A 21,216-nucleotide genomic window follows, 5' to 3' on the forward strand; every position below is an offset into this window, starting at 1 on the left:
CTCTCTCTCTCTCTCTCTCTCTCTCTCTCTCTCTCTCTCTCTCTCTCTCTCTCCCCTCCCTCCCTCCTCCTCCTCCCTCCCTCTCTCTCTCTCTCTCTCTCTCTCTCTCTCTCTCTCTCTCTCTCTCTCTCTCCCCCCTTCCTTCAAGTTTTAGCTTAAGTCCCACCTTCTGCAATCATCCACAAACACAGTATTTGAAGGATCTCACCAGTTACACAAATCCCTCTTCCATTTGGTTGGTGTTGTACATCCTCCATGAAGGTGGCAAAAGTCTTTTACCTCTTTTATGCACTTATTATGTTAACAGTCAGAAAATTTAACAAAGTTATCTCTGCTGTTGTTTATATTTCAAAGAACTCTTGTATTATTTTTGACACATGTATGGGAAATGTCTTACCTAGCAACTTGTAGCAACCCATAGTGAATGGACATTATTCTTCCTACTAATTTCTATCAGATCCTTATGGATCATGGATGTCACATCTTTAGCAGCTATATTTACCATAAAGATTTTTCTCTGACTTGTTTTTCTTTTAATTTTACATATAAATTATTTTTGCTGCACAAAACCTTCTATTCTTCTTATATAATTTTTTTCATTTTTTCAAGGAAATGGAAATTTTCCTCTTCTCCCCAACTGCAATAAAGATCATTCTTTCCCACAACATGTTACAGACACTGTGGCATATTGGAAAAGCCACTGAGGAGAGAGTCATGAAATACCTGTGTTCAAGTCCTAGCTCCAACTTTTACTAGCTATATGACCGAGGGCAAGTCACTTACTATCTTTGATACTCATTGTGCTTATTTGCACTATTAGGACAGTAATGCTTGCATTACTTTTGTCAGAAAATTGAAGAAAGCACTCTGTAAAACTTAAAAGTGCCATACAAATGTTATTTTTAAAAGTATTTTAAAATCTTGGGTTTATTTAATACTAATTTTGATTAATTTTCTACTACTGATCTAACTTTCTTCTTATGAAGTAACAGCTAATATTAATAACTAACACTTTATAATATAATTTGAGATCTGAAAGGGGGCTTCATCATTTTTTTCCTTGGATTCCCTTTTTAATGTTTTTGTTTACTCTTCCATATGCATTTTATTATTATTTTGTCTAATTCTAAGAAGCGGCCAATTGGTGTTTTGATTCTGTGGTACTGAATCTACAAATTAATTTGAGAATTGATATTGTTAGTATAGTGTCTCAAATAACTAATATATATGGAATATCCCTCTATTAATTAAATACATTTTTGTCAAAATTTTAAATTGTTTTCATAAAAGTTTGACTTTTATTTTAGTAGACTAATGCCTGTAGGGAGATGAGACAGACATTCTTCTATACAGGGAACTCTCAGAACAAAATTCACTGCCTGGGGCAACGAGAGTTTAAGTGACTTACTTAAGTCTAACACAATTTATGCCAAATAGTGGATATACTGGGACATTACTGTAAATGATACTTCTCTTTTTATCAACTTTCTTGGTCTTTGTATGTAGTTAAAGCCATAAAAATAATCTTATCTTCCTCTATCTTGCTAACATTATTACCCTCAATTTTTTTTTGACAATTGTATTATCTATAAATGAGATACTTTGTTGTCTTTACCAATATCCATTTTTTTAACCTAGCTGCTATAAGCAAGTTAAATATAGTAATGAAGACAGAAGATAGTCCTGCTTCACAAAGCCAGTTTAGTGAAAATGGCTCCAATGTTTCCCTGTTGCATAAAATACCAGGACATGGCTTCAAAAAAGTACATGCGTGTGCGCGTATGTGTGATATTAAGGGGGAAAAGTATTTCTGTTCCTGAGCTTTTTAAGTGCTGATAGCAAAAATGTATATTGTGCAGCTCTTTTTTTTATGGTGGTAAAGAACTGGAAACTGAGAGGATGCCTGATAATTAGGCAATGGCTGAACAAGTTATGGTGTATGAATATGATGGAATATTATTATGCTCTAAGAAATGATGAAGGGTATGGTTTCAGAAAAAACCCGGAAAGACTTGTATGAAGCAATGGAAAGTGAAGTGAACAGAACCAGCAGGATAATTTATACAGTAACAGTAATATTGTAAAGATAAGCAACTTCTAAAGACTTAGTAACTCTGATCAATACAATAACCCAACCACAATTCAAAGAAATCATGATGAAGCATGCTTTCTACCTCCAGATGGACTCAGTGCAGATTGAAGCATATTTTCTTCTCTTTCGCCTTTTTTTTTTTTGGTGGGACAGGGACACGGCTAATTGAAGAATCTGGTTTGCACATCTATACACATTTGTAAAGGGTTTTGTTTTTCTTGCTTTCCCAGTGGATGGGAGGGAAGGGGAAGTGGGAGGGAGAGAATTTGTTAAAGTATGCTGTATTTTGCCAAATCTTTTTCTGCCTCTATTAATATAATTGCTTTTAAGTAACTTTTATTGATTGTACTTTTTCTCCTAATAATAAACTACCTTTATATTCATAACATAGAGCATAGTAGAACATAATGAATAATATTTTGGAGATTATTTACTGACATTTTATTTAACTATAAACATGAAACCACAGGTCTTGGCCAAAAAATTAATAACGTTAGCAATCAGTTTTCTTATTCTGCATTATGCCAGGTCTAGAAATAGAAAATATTGCTATATTGCTACATTAAGTAGAATTCCATCTTTTGTTGAAGACAGTTTATATAATATACCAACTACTTCTTTGATAGCGTGAGGGAATTTATTTGCAAATTAATTTGGTTTAAGTACCATTTGATACAATAAATCATTAATGATCTGTGACTTCTTCTGATACTGGTTTGTTTCCTGTTGCAACAATTTGGCTATTCTCTATTTTTGTAGACATTCACCCATTTCTCCATCTCAATGGCACAAAGAGTAGATTGAAATCTCTAGTTTAAGTTCTTTATTCATTTTAAGCTTCTCTTTCTCATTTTTTATTTTAGTAACTTAAGTTCTCTCTCTTTTCTTGAATAAGCTTATTTTTGTCATAGTATATATTAAAAATTTATGTGTTCTTATTACCTATGTTACCTTTAAGCATTATTTAATTTCCTTGTTTAGTGCTATTAATGCTTTCTAGTTTAAATTCAATTTTGTCAGATATTACTGGAATTCTAGATTTTAAGATTACATATCTGTTAGAAATTACCACAATACTAGATTCCCTAGAGAATATATAGTATTTATTCTTTGTTTTTTTTTACCATTTGTCTCATCTTTAAAAATATACATTTATCAGTAAGAAAGATAAATCTTAGTTATCTCTTCAATTTAAATGTGTTTTCTATAAGCAACATATTAATGGATTCTGTTTTTTAATCCATCCTCTATCTTTTTCTTTCTACAGGAAAATTCAATCCATTTAAAGATATAATTGTCAAGTTTTATTTGTCTTCTGCTATTCTCAGTTAAATTATTCTTTTTGTCAGAAGACAGTACAAACTTTCTTATTTCTATTTTTCCCTTAACTGCACCTAAAACACTAAGCAATTTTCATAACTATATACACATAAGGATTTCTGAAATTCTGCCTTTTTCAAAAATAGTTTTTTCTTTAAATTGTATTAGTCCTTCCTCTCGCTCACTAGAGTTCTCTTTTGCTCAGGGGTCTTTTTAGTTACATTCTTTTTCATTCTTTTTATCATCCTGCTCTTTCCTTTTTTTCAAAACTGGGCCTTGAACCAATAAAATGGCTAAATTCACTACCGATATGGTGGCTCTTAGCAGCTCAGGTAGATGGTGGCAGGAGCCAGGGATGGGAAGAACAGAACCCCGAGAGAAAGGACACAATGAGTCAACTTAAGTTTACCAGTTTTTAAGAAGGAAGGAATAAGCATTTATATAGCCACAACTACTTACCAGGCACTGTGCTAAGCACTTTACAAATATTACTTCATTTGATCTTCCCAGCAGCTGTGCAAGGTAGGTGCATGCTATTATGATCCTCACTTTACAGTTGAGGAAAATGAAGCAAATGTAGGTTAAGTGACTTGTCCAAGGTCACACAGCTAGTAAGCATCTGAGGATGGATTTGAACTCAGATCTTCATTACTCCAGGCCCAGCACTCTATCTACCAGCACCTGTTTATGAAAGACTTTTTTGTTTGTAAAAGTTTTGTGGACTAGTTAAAGTTTCCCATGGACTAGTTCTGGAAAACACAGGTCCAGGATAAATGTCTGAGTAAATGTTTCCTTACTTGGCTATTATTAACTAGGTCACATTGTCCTAAGGTTACTGTTATGTCCATATAACCAATCAGTGCTTCCTTATTAAAAAGAATTAAACACACAGTAGTAGTTCCCACTGTTGCTTCCTCAACCTCCTAAGAGAATAAATAGTCAGGAAGGCAGATCAAGAATTTATCAGATGGGGGCAGCTAGGTGGCACAGTGGATAGAGTACTGGCCCTGGAGTGAGAAGGACCTCAGTTCAAATCCAGCTTTAGACATCTGACACTTACTAGCTGTGTGACCCTGGGCAATTCACTTAACCCCATTGCTTAACAAAATAACAAAAACAAAACCAAAAGAATTTATCACCTAAGTCTACTTGTAGCAGAATGTAACTTCCAGAAGATATCTAGATAGCTAAAGTTCCCCTATCACTATTTTATCTTATACCTTGATAACCAATATTATATCTTTAGGAAACCATCATACAAATTCATCATCTAAGCATTTTGCTGTGTATTCTTAGAATAGTGTTGTTTCTCTTTTTCTCCTTTTGCATTCTCTCCAAAATTCTCTACCCTCAAGTCTTACACTTATTCTTGAAATGCTGTGGTATCTCTAAACAATTCTATTAGCTTTGTTTTATCCTATCACCTGAGGTTCCCAAAGAGATATTTCCATGACATAAGTGTGTGTCTGTGTCTCTTTCCCAATTCATTGGCCAGCAGAAAGGTGAATGGGAAAGGGTGTGTGTATGTGTGTGTGTGTGTGTGTGTGTGTGTGTGTGTGTGTGTGTGTGTGTGTGTCTGTCTGTCTGTCTGTCTGTCTTTTCCCATGGAATCTCATGTCCTAGGCAGGGTAGTCTTTTTTTTTCAGTGTAGGAAAAATCTGAAAGGATACAGCTTTACAAAAACAGCCACAATTATTTTCTGATATGACACATTTTCTAAGCCTCAACTCTATTCTGTGTTTGAGAACTCAGGAATTGTAATAAATATTGTTCCTAAGTAAATTACAATCTTTAATCTTAATTTTCAATATGTTTGCATCATTTCTATCTCCCTTAGTTTGTTCTCCTATGAAGTTGTTTCAATAATGTTTATACATTAAGTGATGTGGCACGGAGAATAAAATGTTGGATTAGGAGAAAGGAAGGACTGGGTTCAAATCCTGTCTCTGACACTTACTAGTTGTCTGATCCTAGGCAACTCATTCAATCTCTATGTAAGCTCCCTAAGACCTATACTTAGTTACTGCCCAGATTTACTTGTTATTTCTGAAGAAATTTTGTTAAGAAATAACTATAGCTTTGAACATTGACATTTCACTTAAAATAAAATTGAATGTTTCAAATTATGTATTTAACAGTCCGTAAGAAGAAAAATACACAGCAATATCAAGAATGTGAGCCAAGATGTGTCACCATTTTCTGACTGTGGTACTTGAATTTTACATTTGATATTAAGCATTACCAGAAGTTACAAACTTAAATGGCCCTTGAAAATATGTATTATTCAATCCTCCTCACCATTAGTCTCACCTTAAAAGTATGTATATCAGTGCAGCAATGAAAGTGAAACTGATCACAACGGCCACAAGAACTTGGTCACTTACTCCTTCTATAACTGAATCATCCAGTTTCAGACTCTGAATTCCAGATTGATGTTTATCCATTCCAGTTCTACATATTAAAAAAAAAGAAAAGCCACAGATCAAGGAATGCTCTAAAACTGAAATAGAGCTAATTTTTAAAAATACATAAGCAGGGCAACTGAATTTTACTATGTTATTTTTTTAATGTAGCAACAGACTTATACTTTATAACTTAAGAAAAGCAGCAGTTAGTGTTTCAGTGTGAATTCCTTCCTAATTTCTTAGAATTGGCCAAAATTATATTGTTAACAATCATATTCACTTCTACAGAATTTGAGCAATTGATATTTTGGTTATTGTTCCTAACTATCATAAGGGAAGGGCTGGTTTTGCTTGCATCTTCTAATAAATGAAGAAACAAACATTGGCAAGTTGGTTCCATTTATTTTTTTAGGCAACTCGGGTTAAAGTGACTTGCCCAGGGTCACACATCTGGTAAGTGTCAAGTGTTTGATCTGAGGCTGGATTTGAACTCAGGTCCTCCTGACTTCAGGGCCAGTGCTCTATGCACTGCGCCACCTAGCTGCTCCTGGCAAGTTGGGTGGAAATCACAACCATGAAATGCTAGCTCTTACAAGAGTTTGTGTAATCATCCAGAGTACTCCAATAAGACAAATCTACCATTACTTTTTGAAGTAGAGGACAATCTCTCTCTCTCTTTCTGTGTCTCTCCTACCAATATCCAAAATTCTCCTGCAAATCTCTGACTCCCACTTAGTATTTCATTCTTCCACAGTCTTGGGGGAGATGGGGAACAATGGCAAAGAGCACTGCTTTGGAGGCAGAGCACCTGGGTTTAAATTCCATCTCTGATAATTTGCCTATGTGACCATGGATAAATTACTGAGGTCCTTCCAGGTTTAGAAGCTATAATTCCATGGTTCCCAATTTCCTGCTTATGCCAAAGTCAAATGATCAAACAGTACCCCAATGTACAAATTAGATGAATACAAAATACTGGCCTAGATAACATATCAAAAGTGAAAAAAATGAGAACAAAATACAAATCTTTGTTGGTTCTTCAAGGTTCTGCTTAGCCTTTTGGTTACAATGGTGCACCTAGTTGCAGCAAATCAACTGGTGTAGTCCATAAACAATCAGTGAATTAAGAATTCATTATACTACCACTTTTGTTCTCGCTCTAATAACTTATTCATTCAACAAATGGCAGCAGTCCTAAGTGGGGACTGCTAGCATATCAAATAGCATTCTGTCATGCTGATTAACATGGTAAATATTCTTGTATTTTCTTATTGTTTCCAAGGTTAGCACTAGCCCCTTCGGACAGTACCTTCTACATAGTAGACCTTATGAATTTATGAGAAGAGTACTTGAGTTCTTAAAACACCTCAGTCCTATACTTACCTTAATGAGTAAAGTTCAATGCTTATAGACATTAACTGGTTGAAAGATATATATTAAATAGGAAGTCTTACAAGTGGCAGTCTAAGCATATGCTAGGCATGAATAGATTAAGTTGTCTTGGTGGGATCCATAGATAGATCAAATCCTCAGTTTGCTGCCAGAGCACTAAGTGCCAGCAATAGTCTGTCTCTAGTTTGACCACAGAAGTAATGAAATCAGCTATTACCCTTTTGAATTATTTAATTCATAGGAAGACAGTCTTATTTTTTCAAAAAATGATGAAGAAACTGTTAACTTTTCCATTCTTTCACCTCATTACCATCCTTAAGAATTTTCTACATGACAACTCTTAAAATACTTAAAAGTTATCTTTCAACAACTGTGATCACCCCTTACTCTCCTTTCCAGTTTCCTTCTTTTCCAGGCTAAGCCTCTATCTCTACTTCTTTCAACCAATTTGCACGTGGCATTATTTCAAATGCCCTCATCTTTCTCAATGCCTTTTTTGGGTGCACACTCCTACTTACAAATCACCTTGCACAAAGAAGCCTGATATTTTGAATGCCTATGATCAATCTCAGACTTTGTTTCTTCCTGCCATAAGCAGTCTGCTGGAGGCAGAATGTTAAAGAGAGACTTAGAGAAACAGCAGGAAGTTACCAACTGGTTGTAATATTCCTGTGTGGTAACTACTAAGAAATCAACAGTGTGGGAGAGGAAGCTAAGCTTGTTACTTATTGGGGGAGCTCAAAAGAACAATGAGAGGCTCCTTCAGGAAGAAAAGCACTGTGAGGACACTGGTGTGAAAAGATGGCCACCAGGCCAGACAGATGGTTCAAACAGTACTCCCCCTAGGCTATATAAATCAAATGGAATGTAGATGATCACTAAAATTTGAAACTGTATTAAAAAAAAGACAGCTGGGCATGAGGAAAGGATTATTTTACTCTGACAAAATTATGAGCTATATTTGTTGTACAAACTTTAAGAAGTGACTTACTCGTTATGTAGTTTGATGATGATCAGGAAAAAGAAATATATTCTTTGGGACACCTATGAGTAGGAAGACCCATTGGAAAGCTGCTACTTTCCAAGCCTTGAGCAGGAACCTTTCAACATATTACATTTATTTCTTTTCAAGAGGGAAAATGGAAGACAGGAAGAAGACAAATATTACACACCCCTACCTGAGGAAAAGCTGTGATACTAAAATTCTGAGATATGAGGAGAAGCTTGGAGATCACTTAGCCTAACAACATCAGAAAATGAACATTATAGGTACTCTTACTTTATTTCAAGTGGAAAAATAGAAAATTGTTAAAGTAGATTCCTCAGACACGAGAGCAGTTCTAGGAATAATAAAAAAGACCACCTAGAGGAAATGGAGTTTACAAAGTTAAATAAACAACCAAAATAATGTTTTGCATTCATGAGTTATCTTTCACTGAAAAAAAATTATTGACTAATATGTTTCCCAGGTAAATACATCTGCTGGAGGAACATAGGAACATAGATTTTGAGCTAAAGGAGACGTTAGAGACGGTCTGGCTAGTCTAGCCTTTTCATTTTACAAGAGGAATCAGCGAGGTTAACTGACTTACCCAAGGTTGGTTAGTAAACGGATCATGACTAAATTCACTGCTCTTACTAGTCAAGTCAAGCCAATAAACATTTATTAAGCACCTGTATATATGCTAAGCAGTGTGCCAAGTGCTTCAGATACAAAGAAAGGCAAAAGAAAGTCTCTGCTTTCAAGGAGCTCGAAGTCTAACTGCAGGGGTGGGGGTGGGGAGGAAGAAAAGCAACTATGCAAAGCCAAGATATATACAGTATAAAGTGGATAAAATTAATAAATGGAAGGCAATAGCATTAAGGGAGGCAAAGAAAGGCTTATTGCAGGTGAGACATTAGCTGGGACTTAAAGCCAGGAGTTAGAGATGAGGAGGGAGAGAGAATTCCAGGTATGGAGGCAGCAAGCAAAAATACACCTTGCAGATGGAGTGTTTTGTGTGAGCCATAGCAGGGAGGTCAGTGTAGTTGGACTTCAGAGTAACTGGATAGAATAAAGCTAAGAAGACTGGAGGAGAAAGAGGCCGGGTTATCAAGAGCTTTAAATGCCAGAGGATTTTATATTTGATGTTGAAGTTAATAAGGAGCCATTAGAGTTTACTGAATAAGAGGATAACATGGACTTTAGGAAGACCAATCTGACAGCTGAATGGAGGATGAAATGGTTTGAAGAGAGACTTGAGGCAGGGAGTCCAACTATTAGGTTTCTATAGTCCAAGTTTAAGCTGATGAGGATCTGTCTCAAGGTGGCAATGTCAGAAGAGAGGAGGGGATATATACAAGAGAGTTACAAAATAGAATTGATAGAATTTGGCAAGTGATTGGATATGATGGGTGAGGGAGAGGAATCAAGAGTGGCACCTAGCTCATGACCTTGGGTGCCTGGGACAATGGCAGTGTCCTCAACAGGAAAAGAAAAGTTAGAAAGAAGCAAGGGTTTTTGAGAAAAGGTAATGAGTTCCACTTTGGCAATACTGAGCTTAAGATGTCCATGGGACAACCAGTTCAAGATGTTCAGCACACAGCTGGAGATGTAAGACTGAAAGTTAGGAAAGAGAATAGGGCTGGATAAGTAAATCTGAGAATCATTACCATGCTTGACTGCAGAAATTAGACACCTTTACAAAAGGAGTCTAAGACATTGCCAATAACAAGAAAATTATTCCCTGGTTAAAAAAAATGGACAGATAAATACTAAATAGATCAAAGGAAGCCTTCATTAGTTTTATACATAGCAATATTCTGATTCATTGGGAGCTAATGAAAGGTTTCAAATACTTATTATGAAACTACTGAGGAGGACATTTAAAGAAATTGATCTAATCTCAACATATCAGTTCAAAAGAAGAGTCAAATGAATTCAGAAGGAAACAATAGTAACAAATGGGCCTTAGAAAAGTTGCACTTGGAGTGCAAAGCTAACTTCAACTTTATAGGAGTTGATGAAAATGCTACATTTCCATCAAAATTTAGTACAAAAACCACTAAATATATTTGCTCCAAATGCCAAAATCCATATCCTCTACACTTTGGAATCCCCAGTTTTATTGGGTGGGAAGATCTTTATCATTTCTCAGTACTGAGGGGGTAAGGGAAAAGTATGTCTTTGAATGTGCTGATAGTGAACTCATATGATTATAGAATTTCGAATCTGGGTAACTGCAGATTACCTAGTCCAATCTCCTTATTAAACAGTGAAGGAACTCCCAGATATCCAGAAATTCTCTTATGTTTAGAGAAAGGAAGACATTTCCTCAGTCTTTGAGTAGGACCATTTATGGTCTTGCTGCTAAAGTGCCCTCCCTACGTACTACTAGAAAACTACAGATGGCATGGTAATAAAAATTGAAATATGTCAGGTCCCCAGTAGACAAGGGGTCAAAGGATATGAACAAGCAGTTTTCAAAAGAAAATTAAAGGGATCAACAACCATAAAAAAGAATGCTTCAAATGACTGATAATAAAATTAATGCGAATTAAAAGAACTCTTGGGTTTCTTCTCACATCCAAATTGGCAAAAAGATGAAAATGGTCAATGCCACAAACACTGTGAGAACAGATATATTTGTGCACTGTTGATGGAGCTATAAACTGGTCAAATCATTCTTGAGGGAAACTATTTGGAAATATATTTTTTAAAATATCTTACCTATATTATAAAAATGGATACCTCTTGATCAAGAGATACTACTAATAGACTTATGCCCCAGGGAGGTCAAAGACGAAAGCAAGGTCATACATATATACATATGTATGTATAAATATACATATACACACACACACACACACACACACACACACACACACACACACACATATATTTATTGCAGTGCTTTTTGCAGCAGCAAAGAACTAGAATGAATGTAGGTGTCCATCAAACATGGAATGACCGAATACTTAAGTTGAATATATGAATGTGAAAGACAATTATTATGCCATGTAGAACAACATATATGAAGAATTCAGATAAACCTGGAACCATTTGTATAAACTGATACACAACAAAATGAGAACCAGGAGAATAATTTATACAATGATAACAATAATGTAAAGGAAAAACAATACTGGAAGTCTTTAGGGCTTTGATCAATATAATGAATAATTATCACTTCAGAGGACTTCTAGTGAAGGATATTTCTTGCCTTTCATCAAACAGGCACTGGAATATAGGACTGGAATGAAGGATATAATACTGGATCTGGATGATATGTTGATTTTTGTAAGGGAAGGTTTTCGGGTAGGCTTAAAAGTGCTTTATTTTAGACAACCTACATGATATTTTTTTTTATGCCTCCACTCCAAATAAATCAAAGCAAAAAATAAATGAATAAAGCTCAATATAGCATCAGTCCAAGTTTTTCCAAGTCCTAGTGTTATATGAGAAGACAAAAAGCAGCAGCCGGTTATGATGATAAGGTAATCCAAAATCATTAGCTGAATTTGTTTACATTTCTCCATTTGTAAGCCATCCTTAAAGAAAATCATGAATGGGGCAACACTATCCTTATGTAAGTCCAACAGAGCCACCATGCCATCTAGATTCATGTTTTCACCTATAAAGTATTGATAGTTTTTAAAATTAGCAAGGCTATTTCTCATTTGTTCTACAGCTCCTCTCATAAAAGATTTTACTGTATCAAGCTTCTGTTCTTCAAGTCTGCCTTTCATTGATTTCATGTAGTCTTCGATATACTTTTAGGACTCTTCTGTGAAGCTAACTTCTTGCAGATGATGGTTCATTACCACATTACCAGTGATTACAGAGGCATCTGTTCCTTCACCCTCAGAACCTTCAGCAGAGGCATTTCCCCTAATGAGTGAATCATCAATGGTGTCCTCTGTCCTAATGACCATCTGCCCTGCCACCTCCAGGCACAGCCTGTTCACAGTCTCCCAGATCTTGTAGATGGTGGAGAGCATCTCATCATGGCCGATGAGCTCTTGGTAGCTGATCATGGCAGCAGAAGGAGGAAGGAGGTTGGGGCCTAGAGTTCACTCAATGTGAGCATGATGAAGCCAGAGCAGTGCATGTGGTTTGTTGGTTAACTCTACCGATTCATTACAAGTCAGTACATTTGAGTAGAGGGGAAAAGTCATTAGGAAATAACAGCCATGTTTTTTTTACAGACCAATAATAAAACATTTTTTAAAGTCTACTAGCTCTCCTACTTTATATTACCTGAAGCCAATACTGAAATAAACTAAATATTTCAAGATGAAAGGTGTCAAACTATCTATGGCTGCCTATTACCTCCAAAATGAAATATAAAATTCATTTGGTTTATAAAGCCTTCCAAAATCTGGTCCCTTCCTGACTTTCTAGTCTTTTTACACTTTTCACACCCATCCTTTGCTTCACTCCTAACCCTAACCCTTTTCCTTCCCACCCTGCCCGAACCCCTAACTAGTCTGGCCTCCTGGCTGTTCCTCAGATTAAACATTCCATCTCCAAACTTTGGGTATTTTCTTTTATTTTTTTAGTATTTTATTTTTCCCCAGTTACACGTAAAAATAATTTTTAATATTTGTTTTTGAAACTCTGAGTTCCAAATTCTCCCTTTCCTCCCTTCTCACCCTCCCTCATTGAGAAGGCAAGCAATTTGATATAGGTTATACGTTTAATCATGCAAAACATATCCATAATAGTCATGTTCTAAAAGAAAACATAGACAAAAAAACTCAAGAAAAAGAAAGTTAAAAAAAAGTATGCTGCAATCTGTATTCAGACACCATCAGTTCTTTCTCTGGGGATGGACAACATTTTTCATCATAAGTCCTTCAGAGTTGTCTTAGATCATTCTATTGCCAAGAACAGCTAAGTCATTCACAGCTGATAATCTTACAATTGCTATTACTTTGTACACAGCACATTTCACTTTGCATCAGTCCATGCAAGTCTTTCCAGGTTTTTTGAGAGCATCCTGCTCATCATCTCTTATTCTTATTCTTATTATTGGAATACAAGAGTATTCCATCATAATCACATTCCACAACTTGTTCAGCTATTGCCCAATTGATAGGCATCCCCTCAATTTCTAATTCTTTGCCCCCAGAAAAGAGCTGTTACAAATATTTTTTTTATATATAGTCCTTTTCCTTTTTGTTTTTTATCTCTTTTGGGATTCAGACCTAGTAGTAGTATTGATAGGTCAAAGACTATGCATGGTTTTATAGCCTTTTGAACATAGTTCCAAATTGCTCTACAGAATGGCTGAATTAGTTTGTAACTCTACCAACAATGCATTAATGTCTCATTTTCCCCACATCCCCTCCAGCATTTGTTATTTACCTTTTCTATTCTATTAGCCAATCTAACAGACATAATGTATTACCTCAGAATTGTTTCAATTTGCATTTCTCTAATAAATAGTGAGTCAGAATATTTTTTCATATGGCTATAGATAGCTTTGATTATGTCATCTGAATACAGTTCATATTTTTTCATCATTTATCAACCGGGTAATGGCTCTTATTTTTATAAATTTGACTCAGTTCTCTATGTTTGAGAAACAAGGCCTTTATCAGAGAAACTTGTTTCAAAATTTTTTTCAGTTACTGCTGTATTTCCCTCTACTCTATTCCCCCTCCCCCATTTATTCTATTCTCTCTCTCTTTACCCTGTCTCTCCTCAAAAGTGTTTTGTTTCGGACTACCCCCTCCCTCAATCTGCCCTCTCGTCTATCACCTCCCCCCTTCTCTTATCCCCTTCCCCTCCTACTTTCCTGTAGGGTAAGATGGATTTCTATACCCAATTGAGTATTGGCTCTTTGAGCCAATTTTGATGACAGTAAGGTTCACTCACAGCCCCTTACCTCCTCCTTGTCCCCCTCTACTGTAAAAGCTTTTTCTTGCCTCTTTTATGTGAGATAATTTACCCCATTCTACCTCTTCCTTTCACTTTCTCCAATACATTCCTTGTTTATCCCTTAATTTTGTTTTTTAGGTATCATCCCTTTCATATTCAACTCATACCTGTGCCCTCTGTCTACATACATTCCTTCTAACTACCCTAATAATGAGAAAGGTCTTATAAGTTACAAATATCACCCTCCCATGTACGAACGTGAACAGTTTAACCTTATTAAGTCCCTTATGATTTCCCTTCCTGTCTCCCTTTTTATGCTCCTCCTGAGTCTTGTATTTGAAAGTCAAATTTTCTATTCAGTTCTGGTCTTTTCATCAAGAATGCTGGAAAGTTCTCTATCTCACTGAATGTCCATTTATTCCCCGAATGATTAAAATCAGTTTTGCTGGGTAGGTGATAACTTGGTTGTAATCTTCAACTCCTTTGCCCTTTGGAATATCATATTTCAAGTCCTCTGATCCCTTAATATAGAAGCTGCTAAATCTTGTGTTATCCTGACTGTGGCTCCACCATAGTTGAATTGTTTCTTTCTGGCTGCTTGCAATATTTTCTCCTTGACCTGGGAAACTAGAATTGGCTATAATATTCCTGGGAGTTTTCATTTTGGGATCTCTTTCAAGAGGTGATTGGTGGATTCTTTCAATCTCTATTTTACCCTCTGATTCTAGAATATCAGGATAGTCTTCCTTGATAATTTCTTGAATAATGATATCTAGACTCTTTTTTTGATCATGGCTTTCAGGTAGTCCAATAATTTTAAAATTATCTCTCCTGGATCTATTTTCCAGGTCAGTTGTTTTTCCAATAAGATATTTCATATTGTCTTCTATTTTTTTCATTCTTTTGGTTTTGTTTTATTGTTTCTTAATTTCTCATAAAATCATTAGCTTCCATTTGCTCCATTCTAATTTTTAAGGAATTATTGTCTTCAGTGAGCTTTTGGCCCTCTTTATCCATTTGGCCAATTCTGCTTTTTAAAGCATTCCTCTTCTCAATGGCTTTTTGAACTTCTTTTAACCATTTGGCCTAGTCTGTTTTTTAAGATGTCATTTTCTTCAGAGGGGTGTGGTGTGTGTGTGTGTGTGTGTGTGTGTGTGTGTGTGTGTGTCTTTTACCAAGCTCTTGACTTGTTTTTCATGATTTTCTTGCATCACTCTCATTTCTCTTCCCAATTTTTCCCCTATCTCTTGTGCTTGATTTTCAAAATCCTTTTGGCGCTCTTCCGTGGCCTGAGACCAATCCATATTTTTCTTGGGAGACTTTGAATATAGGAGCTTTGATTTTGTTGTCTTCTTCCGATTGTATGTTTTGATCTTCCTTGTCACCACAGTAACTCTCTACAATCAGAATTTTTTCCCTATCGCTTGCTCATTTTCCCAGTCTGATAACTTGACTTTCAACTCTTTGTTAAAGTAGGTCTCTGCTTCCAGGGTGGAGGGTGCACTGTCTCAAGCTTCAGGGGTTTTGTGCAGCTGTTTTCAGAGAAACTTCCAGTGACCTGTAAGTTCCAAGGTGGTATGATCTAAGGAGAGGTGTTTACTACTCTCTTGGCCTGTGCTCTGGTCTGTGAGTGACCACAACACTCTTTTCTGTCCTGGATTTGTCCTGGAGGGTCCCCCCCCTCCTTTCCACTACGACCAACTTCTGCTATGCTAATGTTCTTCCTTGGCCTGGGACTGCCATCCAGGACTGTGACCTGGATCCAAGTATGAGCAAACCAACAGAGTTCTGCCTCAGCACTAGCAAAAAGATTCCCTCTAATCTCCTTCTTACTAGTTGTTCGATCCTGCTGTGGACTGACAGCTCCAGAAAGCAGCCACTGCCGCTGCCACTACTGATTCAGTTGCTTCCAAGGCCTGTGCTGGACTGTGCTCCATTCTCACCCACATATGACAGATTTTCCTGCTGACCTTCTACATTGTCTTTGGCATCTGTGGGCTAAGAGGTCTAGAAACCGCCACTGCTGCAAGTTATTTAGTTGCCCCAAAGCCTGCTCCTAGTTTGCTGGGGCACTATACTGGCCCAGCCTGTGGTAGACCATGCTCCTCTCTCACCCTGGTACAACAAACCTTTCCTACCAACCCTCCAAGTTGTCTTGGTCTGGAAATTTGTTTCACTCCATCTTTTTGTGGGTTCTGCTGCTCTAGAATTTGTTTAGAGTCATTTTTAAAGGTATTTGCAGGGGTTTGGGGGAGAGCTCAAGCTCCATCTTGGCTTCACCTCCCCAGACTTTGGGCATTTTCACTGGCTTTCCTCTATACCTAGGACTCTCTCCTTCCCCATCTCTACCTGCCAGCTTCCTTCAAGTCTCAGCTAAAATTACAGTTTCTGCAAGAAGCCTTTTCTGATTCTCTTAATAGTGCATTAACTGAAATAACATTTGTAAAGCACTTAGCACAGTGCGCAGCACAGAGTAATTGCTTAATGAATGCTTCTTCCTTTCCTCCTATCCCCTAGTGCTTTCCCTCTTTTGATCACTTTTCTGCTTATATTTCACTTGTACATAGTTATTTACATGTTGCTTCCCCCATTAGACTGTGAGCTCCTTGAAGGCAGGGATTGGCTTTTACCTTTCTCTGTTTCTCCAGCACTTAGCACAGTGCCTAGCACAAGCAGGAGCTTAATAAATGCAGTAGGTGAGAGGTGATGAAAACTTGAACTATAGTGGTAGCTGTGTAGTGGAGAGAAGGCAGTAGATTAGAAAAACGGGATTTGGTAACTTATTAGACATAGAGGATGAAAAGAGAATGAAGAGACAAGGAAGTGTCTACGGTGCAAACCTGGAAAAGCAGTGCCCTTGACAGAAATAGGAAAGTTAGAGTGGTTGGGTTTAAGGAAAAGATAATGAGTTTTGTCTTAGACATTCTGGGTTTGAAATGTCTATGAGAAATCCAGTTCAAAATGTCCAAATGGTAGTTGATAATGTAGGACCGGAACTTAGGAGAAAAACAAGAGTTGGATATATAGGTCTGGAAAGAAAAGCAGATGACCAGGGCAAGTAGGTGGAGCAGTGGATAGAGCACCAGACCTGAGGTCAGGAGGAACTGGGTTCAAATCTGGCCTCAGACCAAATGCTTGACACTTACTAGCTGTGTGACCTGGGCAAATCACTTAACCCCAATTGCCTACGGGGAAAAAAAAAGAAAAGCAGATGACCTAGGTAAAAGCCATGAAATACACCCATGGTAAGAGGGTAGGACATGGAGGTTATTCCAGCAAAGAAAACTAAGGAGTAGTCAGACAGGAAACCAAAAGAAAATCAGTCTCACAAAAATCTAGAGAGGAGGGAGTATCTAGGAGGAAGAGGAGAACAATATCTAATGCTATGCTTAGTGCTTAGTTCAATAAATACTATTAGATTTGACAATTAAGTGATCATTATTAACTTTGGAGAAAGTAATTTCAGTTGAGAGATAATTAACCAACAAACATTTATTAAGCGCTTACTATATGCCAGGCACTAAGGTCAGAAGTCAAATTATAAGTGGTGAAGTGAATTTTTCCTTATTTTGCCTTTTTCCAATGACAAGGACAGAATGAAGACATTATAGAAAAAAGGATTCAACTCCAGAAACAAGGCTACTTACCTAGCAGCACTGTTATGAATATAGATCAAATAGAATAACTTTGAAAAGTTAAAAAATACCATTATTGTTACTTATAAACATTTTCTGAAAATAGAAAAATTTCATATTCACTAATGAATGTGATAGGGTATGATTATATTTCTCTCTCCTCAGAGAGAAATTGTTAAGTGAAATTGAACTGGTCATTGTATAAAGTAAATCACATAAATACTTTAAGTGATCTCCATATATTTACAACTTTAAGACTTGGCTTCATACACATGCATAAGAAGACACGCAGAACCAGGCCTACCTTAAGAGTTAAATATATAACATCATTGACATTAAAACAGGGCAGCAGTTCCTGATCCTTCTTTGAGGGGCTAGTTTTCATTTCCTCAAGTTTTGAAAATTCAGGACAAAAGAGGTGCTGACAGCTAAATACTAGAGTGGAAGAATCACTGAAAATGCCGACTAAAAAAGAGAGTGGAGAACTATGGACAGTATCTATTACCTTGGAATAAGGAGAAGTGGATGGTTGCCCGACTTGTTCTTACCTCTGGGAAAGCCAATCAACTGACATCTACCAGGTAAGGACTGGAGATCTACCAGTAGATCTTGATTAGCTAGTTGTAGGCTCCGGTGTTACAAGTACTGCAAGTATTTCATGCAAGAGAAAGTGAAGAGGGACTTATCTGAGCTGACAGGTCAATCAATGTTGGGGGGAGGGAGGAAGGAAGGATGCCATGAATTACCATCTCCCTTACTTTGGAAAGGCTTTATGGAAGAGATAGGGTCAAATTTAGACATATTTTGCAAAAAACTCAGTGCAATTAAATGACTGAGGGAAAAGGATAGAGAAAAGTAAAAAATTTACTGCAAAGATTTTGAAGCTGAAGATACGGTATTAATATCAATTCTAAAATATCTTCCAAGAACCTAAGAAGGCTTTAATTCTTTACCTTTTTTTTCCAACAAGATCTTATTCAGAAAGGAAGCTCCTTTTGCTTGGCCTACATAGTAGTTAGATGGCACAGTGGATAGAGTGCTGGACCTGGAGTAAGGAAGAACTGAATTCAAATCTAAGCTCAGAGGCTTACTGGCTGTGTGACCCTGGAGGCAAGTCACTTAACCCAGTTTGTCTCAGTTCCTTCTCTGTAAAATGAGCTGGAGAAGGAAATGGCAAACCACTCCAGAAAATTCCAAATGAGGTGAGGAAGAGTCAGATGTGACTGAAAACCAATACAACAACAAGGGCATAGCTGAAATAAGAACTGTGCCTTTACTACCTAGTTGTAAGGAATGAATGAAAAGCATTTATTGAACACTTACTAAGTGAAGAGCACTTATGCTAACTGCCAGGGACACAAAGAGAATAGCAAGACAGTCTGTTCTCTCAAGACTTTGAGTATATCTCTATGTCGGGTTATGGTTTCCCAAAATGTAAACTCTATCTATCTTACAGAATTTCTGGAAAGATCATGATAAGAGATGTTAAAGTACTTTGTGGGGAGCATAAAGTTCTAAAAATGCTTGACATTATTATGTTTGTGGAGACTGTTAGAAAAATCTAACAAAGAAGAGAAGTGAAAGTATGACTAAACCCTGCACAATCCCATTCCTGCTTCACTGTCATTTTGCTAGACTCCTCCTCTAAATTCCAATAATGCTACACCACCAAAATCTTTATCCAAAGTGCTACACTTCTGCTCTAGTGTTGCTGGGACAAAAGAGAAGCAAAGAACTTTGTGTCACAAAATAGTAGTGTTTACTTATCATCAGATAAAGATTGTAAGGACTAAGACTAGACCCATCTAACTGGTGAGGAGGCAATCCTGATAACTACTGCCCAGATCTCCATGGTTTTCTCTAAAGCCTTTTCACTTTACATAAGTTTTACATACGCACCTCACATAAGTTCCAAAGGAAAAATTAGTGCCTTTCACTATTCACAATTTGTAAGCTACGGGTCTTTATACCAGGTATCCGTAATCATCCAGAGGGCCTTTAACATACTTCATTTCACTAGTGTAGGCAGATCCACAAAGAAACACTGAGAAGACAAGGAAATAGTCCAAAATATTGTGGGTAAGAAATCAAGTTTTATAAAGGATGATGGAAGATCAAGGCAGTCTAAACCTGTCAAATTGAGTTAAAGTATAGATAGTACTTGCTAAATAGGCTTTGCATAAAGCAAAGCACAAAGGAACTGCTTTGAACCAAATTCAATCCCATTTTAAAAGCATTTATTCACCTGAAACAACCTTGAAGAAGCAGCAGATGGCCAAAGGCTCTTATAGGAAAGAACTAAGCAGAATTGGGAGAAATTTGTTTTGAACTAAGTCAAGAGACAGTGGAATTTACCACTGGAGGCATTTTCTCCAGGCCTGTGATTTCATTCACTCCCAATAAGCAAATTCTCTCTACTAAGGCAGAAGAGCAATTATCCACAATCTCACACAGCCAAGAGGATCAGAAAAGGGAACTGAACCCAGGTCTTCCCCTGTCCAGTCCAGCTCTATATCCACTAATATTCTAACTACTAAACCTCACATACACTACATTACTAGAAGATAAATTGGTTAGCCAAGCATTTAGCAAGCACTTACCAGGTGCTAGGCAATGCTGGTAGTAACGGGGATACAAAATCACAGTTCCCTACCCTCAAGAAGCTCACATTTTAATGGGGAATACAAAATATACAGTGTAAATGTAAGGTAATTTCAGAAGGAAAGTACTTGAGGGATGGTAAAACAGGGAAGGGACAGGAAAGGCCTCCTGTGGAAATTGGGATTTAAAGGTGAATTTAAAGGAAGAAAGTCAGGGAAGCTAGGGGCTGAGGTGAAAGAGGGAGAGCATTCCAGGAATTGCGGGAACAGCCAGTGAAGAGGCACTCTTTCAAGTTGACCTACGATCCCAGGGCCATAAAAAAGTGAATTGCAATTCTGTGACCTTCTAACAAGACCTTGGTAACATGCCATAAAGAACACGCAACAATGTTTCTCTCCTTACTTCTAGATGCTGAAGATGATTAATAAAACACAGACAGGATAACCCGACTGGACAATGATCCAATCCATCCCTCCTCTGCCCGGCTCCTTCACCCATCGTTTTTTTATAAACTCCCATGTTCCGGGCCATCCTCCTGCAAGAAGTCTTCCCTTTCCCCCAGTCCGTAGTGACCTTCCTTCTCAGCCTCCCCGGACCTCCACCTAGCTAGTCCTTCTTGAAATCATCAGAGTAAATGACACAGGCTATTTGCAATCTTCCTTGAAGGCTCCTCGAGGGCATGTACCCAATGCAGGGTCCTCGAACGCTAAACTGATCTAAGTTCCGGTCCAGCTCTACCCCTCCCCCCCCAAAAAGGTAGGGTGGGAAGGATAGAAAGGGAAGCCAGGAACTGATAGCAAGATTGACTCGATGGACCCAAAAGAATTCGTGCAGAGAGATATGGAGGAGGGAGAAGTGTTTAACGCCTAAGTAAGAGTAACCATTTCTGACAACCACATCTTGCAT

The 21,216-nt window shown here is 37.2% G+C and overlaps 1 protein-coding gene and 1 pseudogene across 6 annotated transcripts in view; both read right to left on the reverse strand.

Annotated features, from left to right (window-relative positions):
- The window catches only part of RNF170 (ring finger protein 170), a 62,949-nt gene that overhangs the window by 40,884 nt on the left and 849 nt on the right, over positions 1–21,216 (reverse strand). For 5 of the 6 annotated variants that reach the window (XM_020969616.2, XM_020969619.2, XM_020969618.2 and 2 more), the window contains exon 2: positions 5,723–5,863. The exons of the other annotated variant lie outside the window; for it this stretch is intronic. In XM_020969616.2, the coding sequence (XP_020825275.1) occupies positions 5,723–5,856 (134 nt within the window). In that variant the 5' untranslated portion in view covers positions 5,857–5,863. The remainder of the gene's footprint in view (positions 1–5,722; positions 5,864–21,216) is intronic. 6 annotated transcript variants of the gene reach the window in all.
- LOC110196414 (translationally-controlled tumor protein-like) lies at positions 11,508–12,444 on the reverse strand (annotated as a pseudogene).

The sequence above is a fragment of the Phascolarctos cinereus genome, unplaced genomic scaffold, assembly GCF_003287225.1.
Source record: "Phascolarctos cinereus isolate Bilbo 61053 unplaced genomic scaffold, phaCin_HiC Scaffold_2;HRSCAF=192, whole genome shotgun sequence".
NCBI classification, from domain to species: domain Eukaryota; kingdom Metazoa; phylum Chordata; class Mammalia; order Diprotodontia; family Phascolarctidae; genus Phascolarctos; species Phascolarctos cinereus.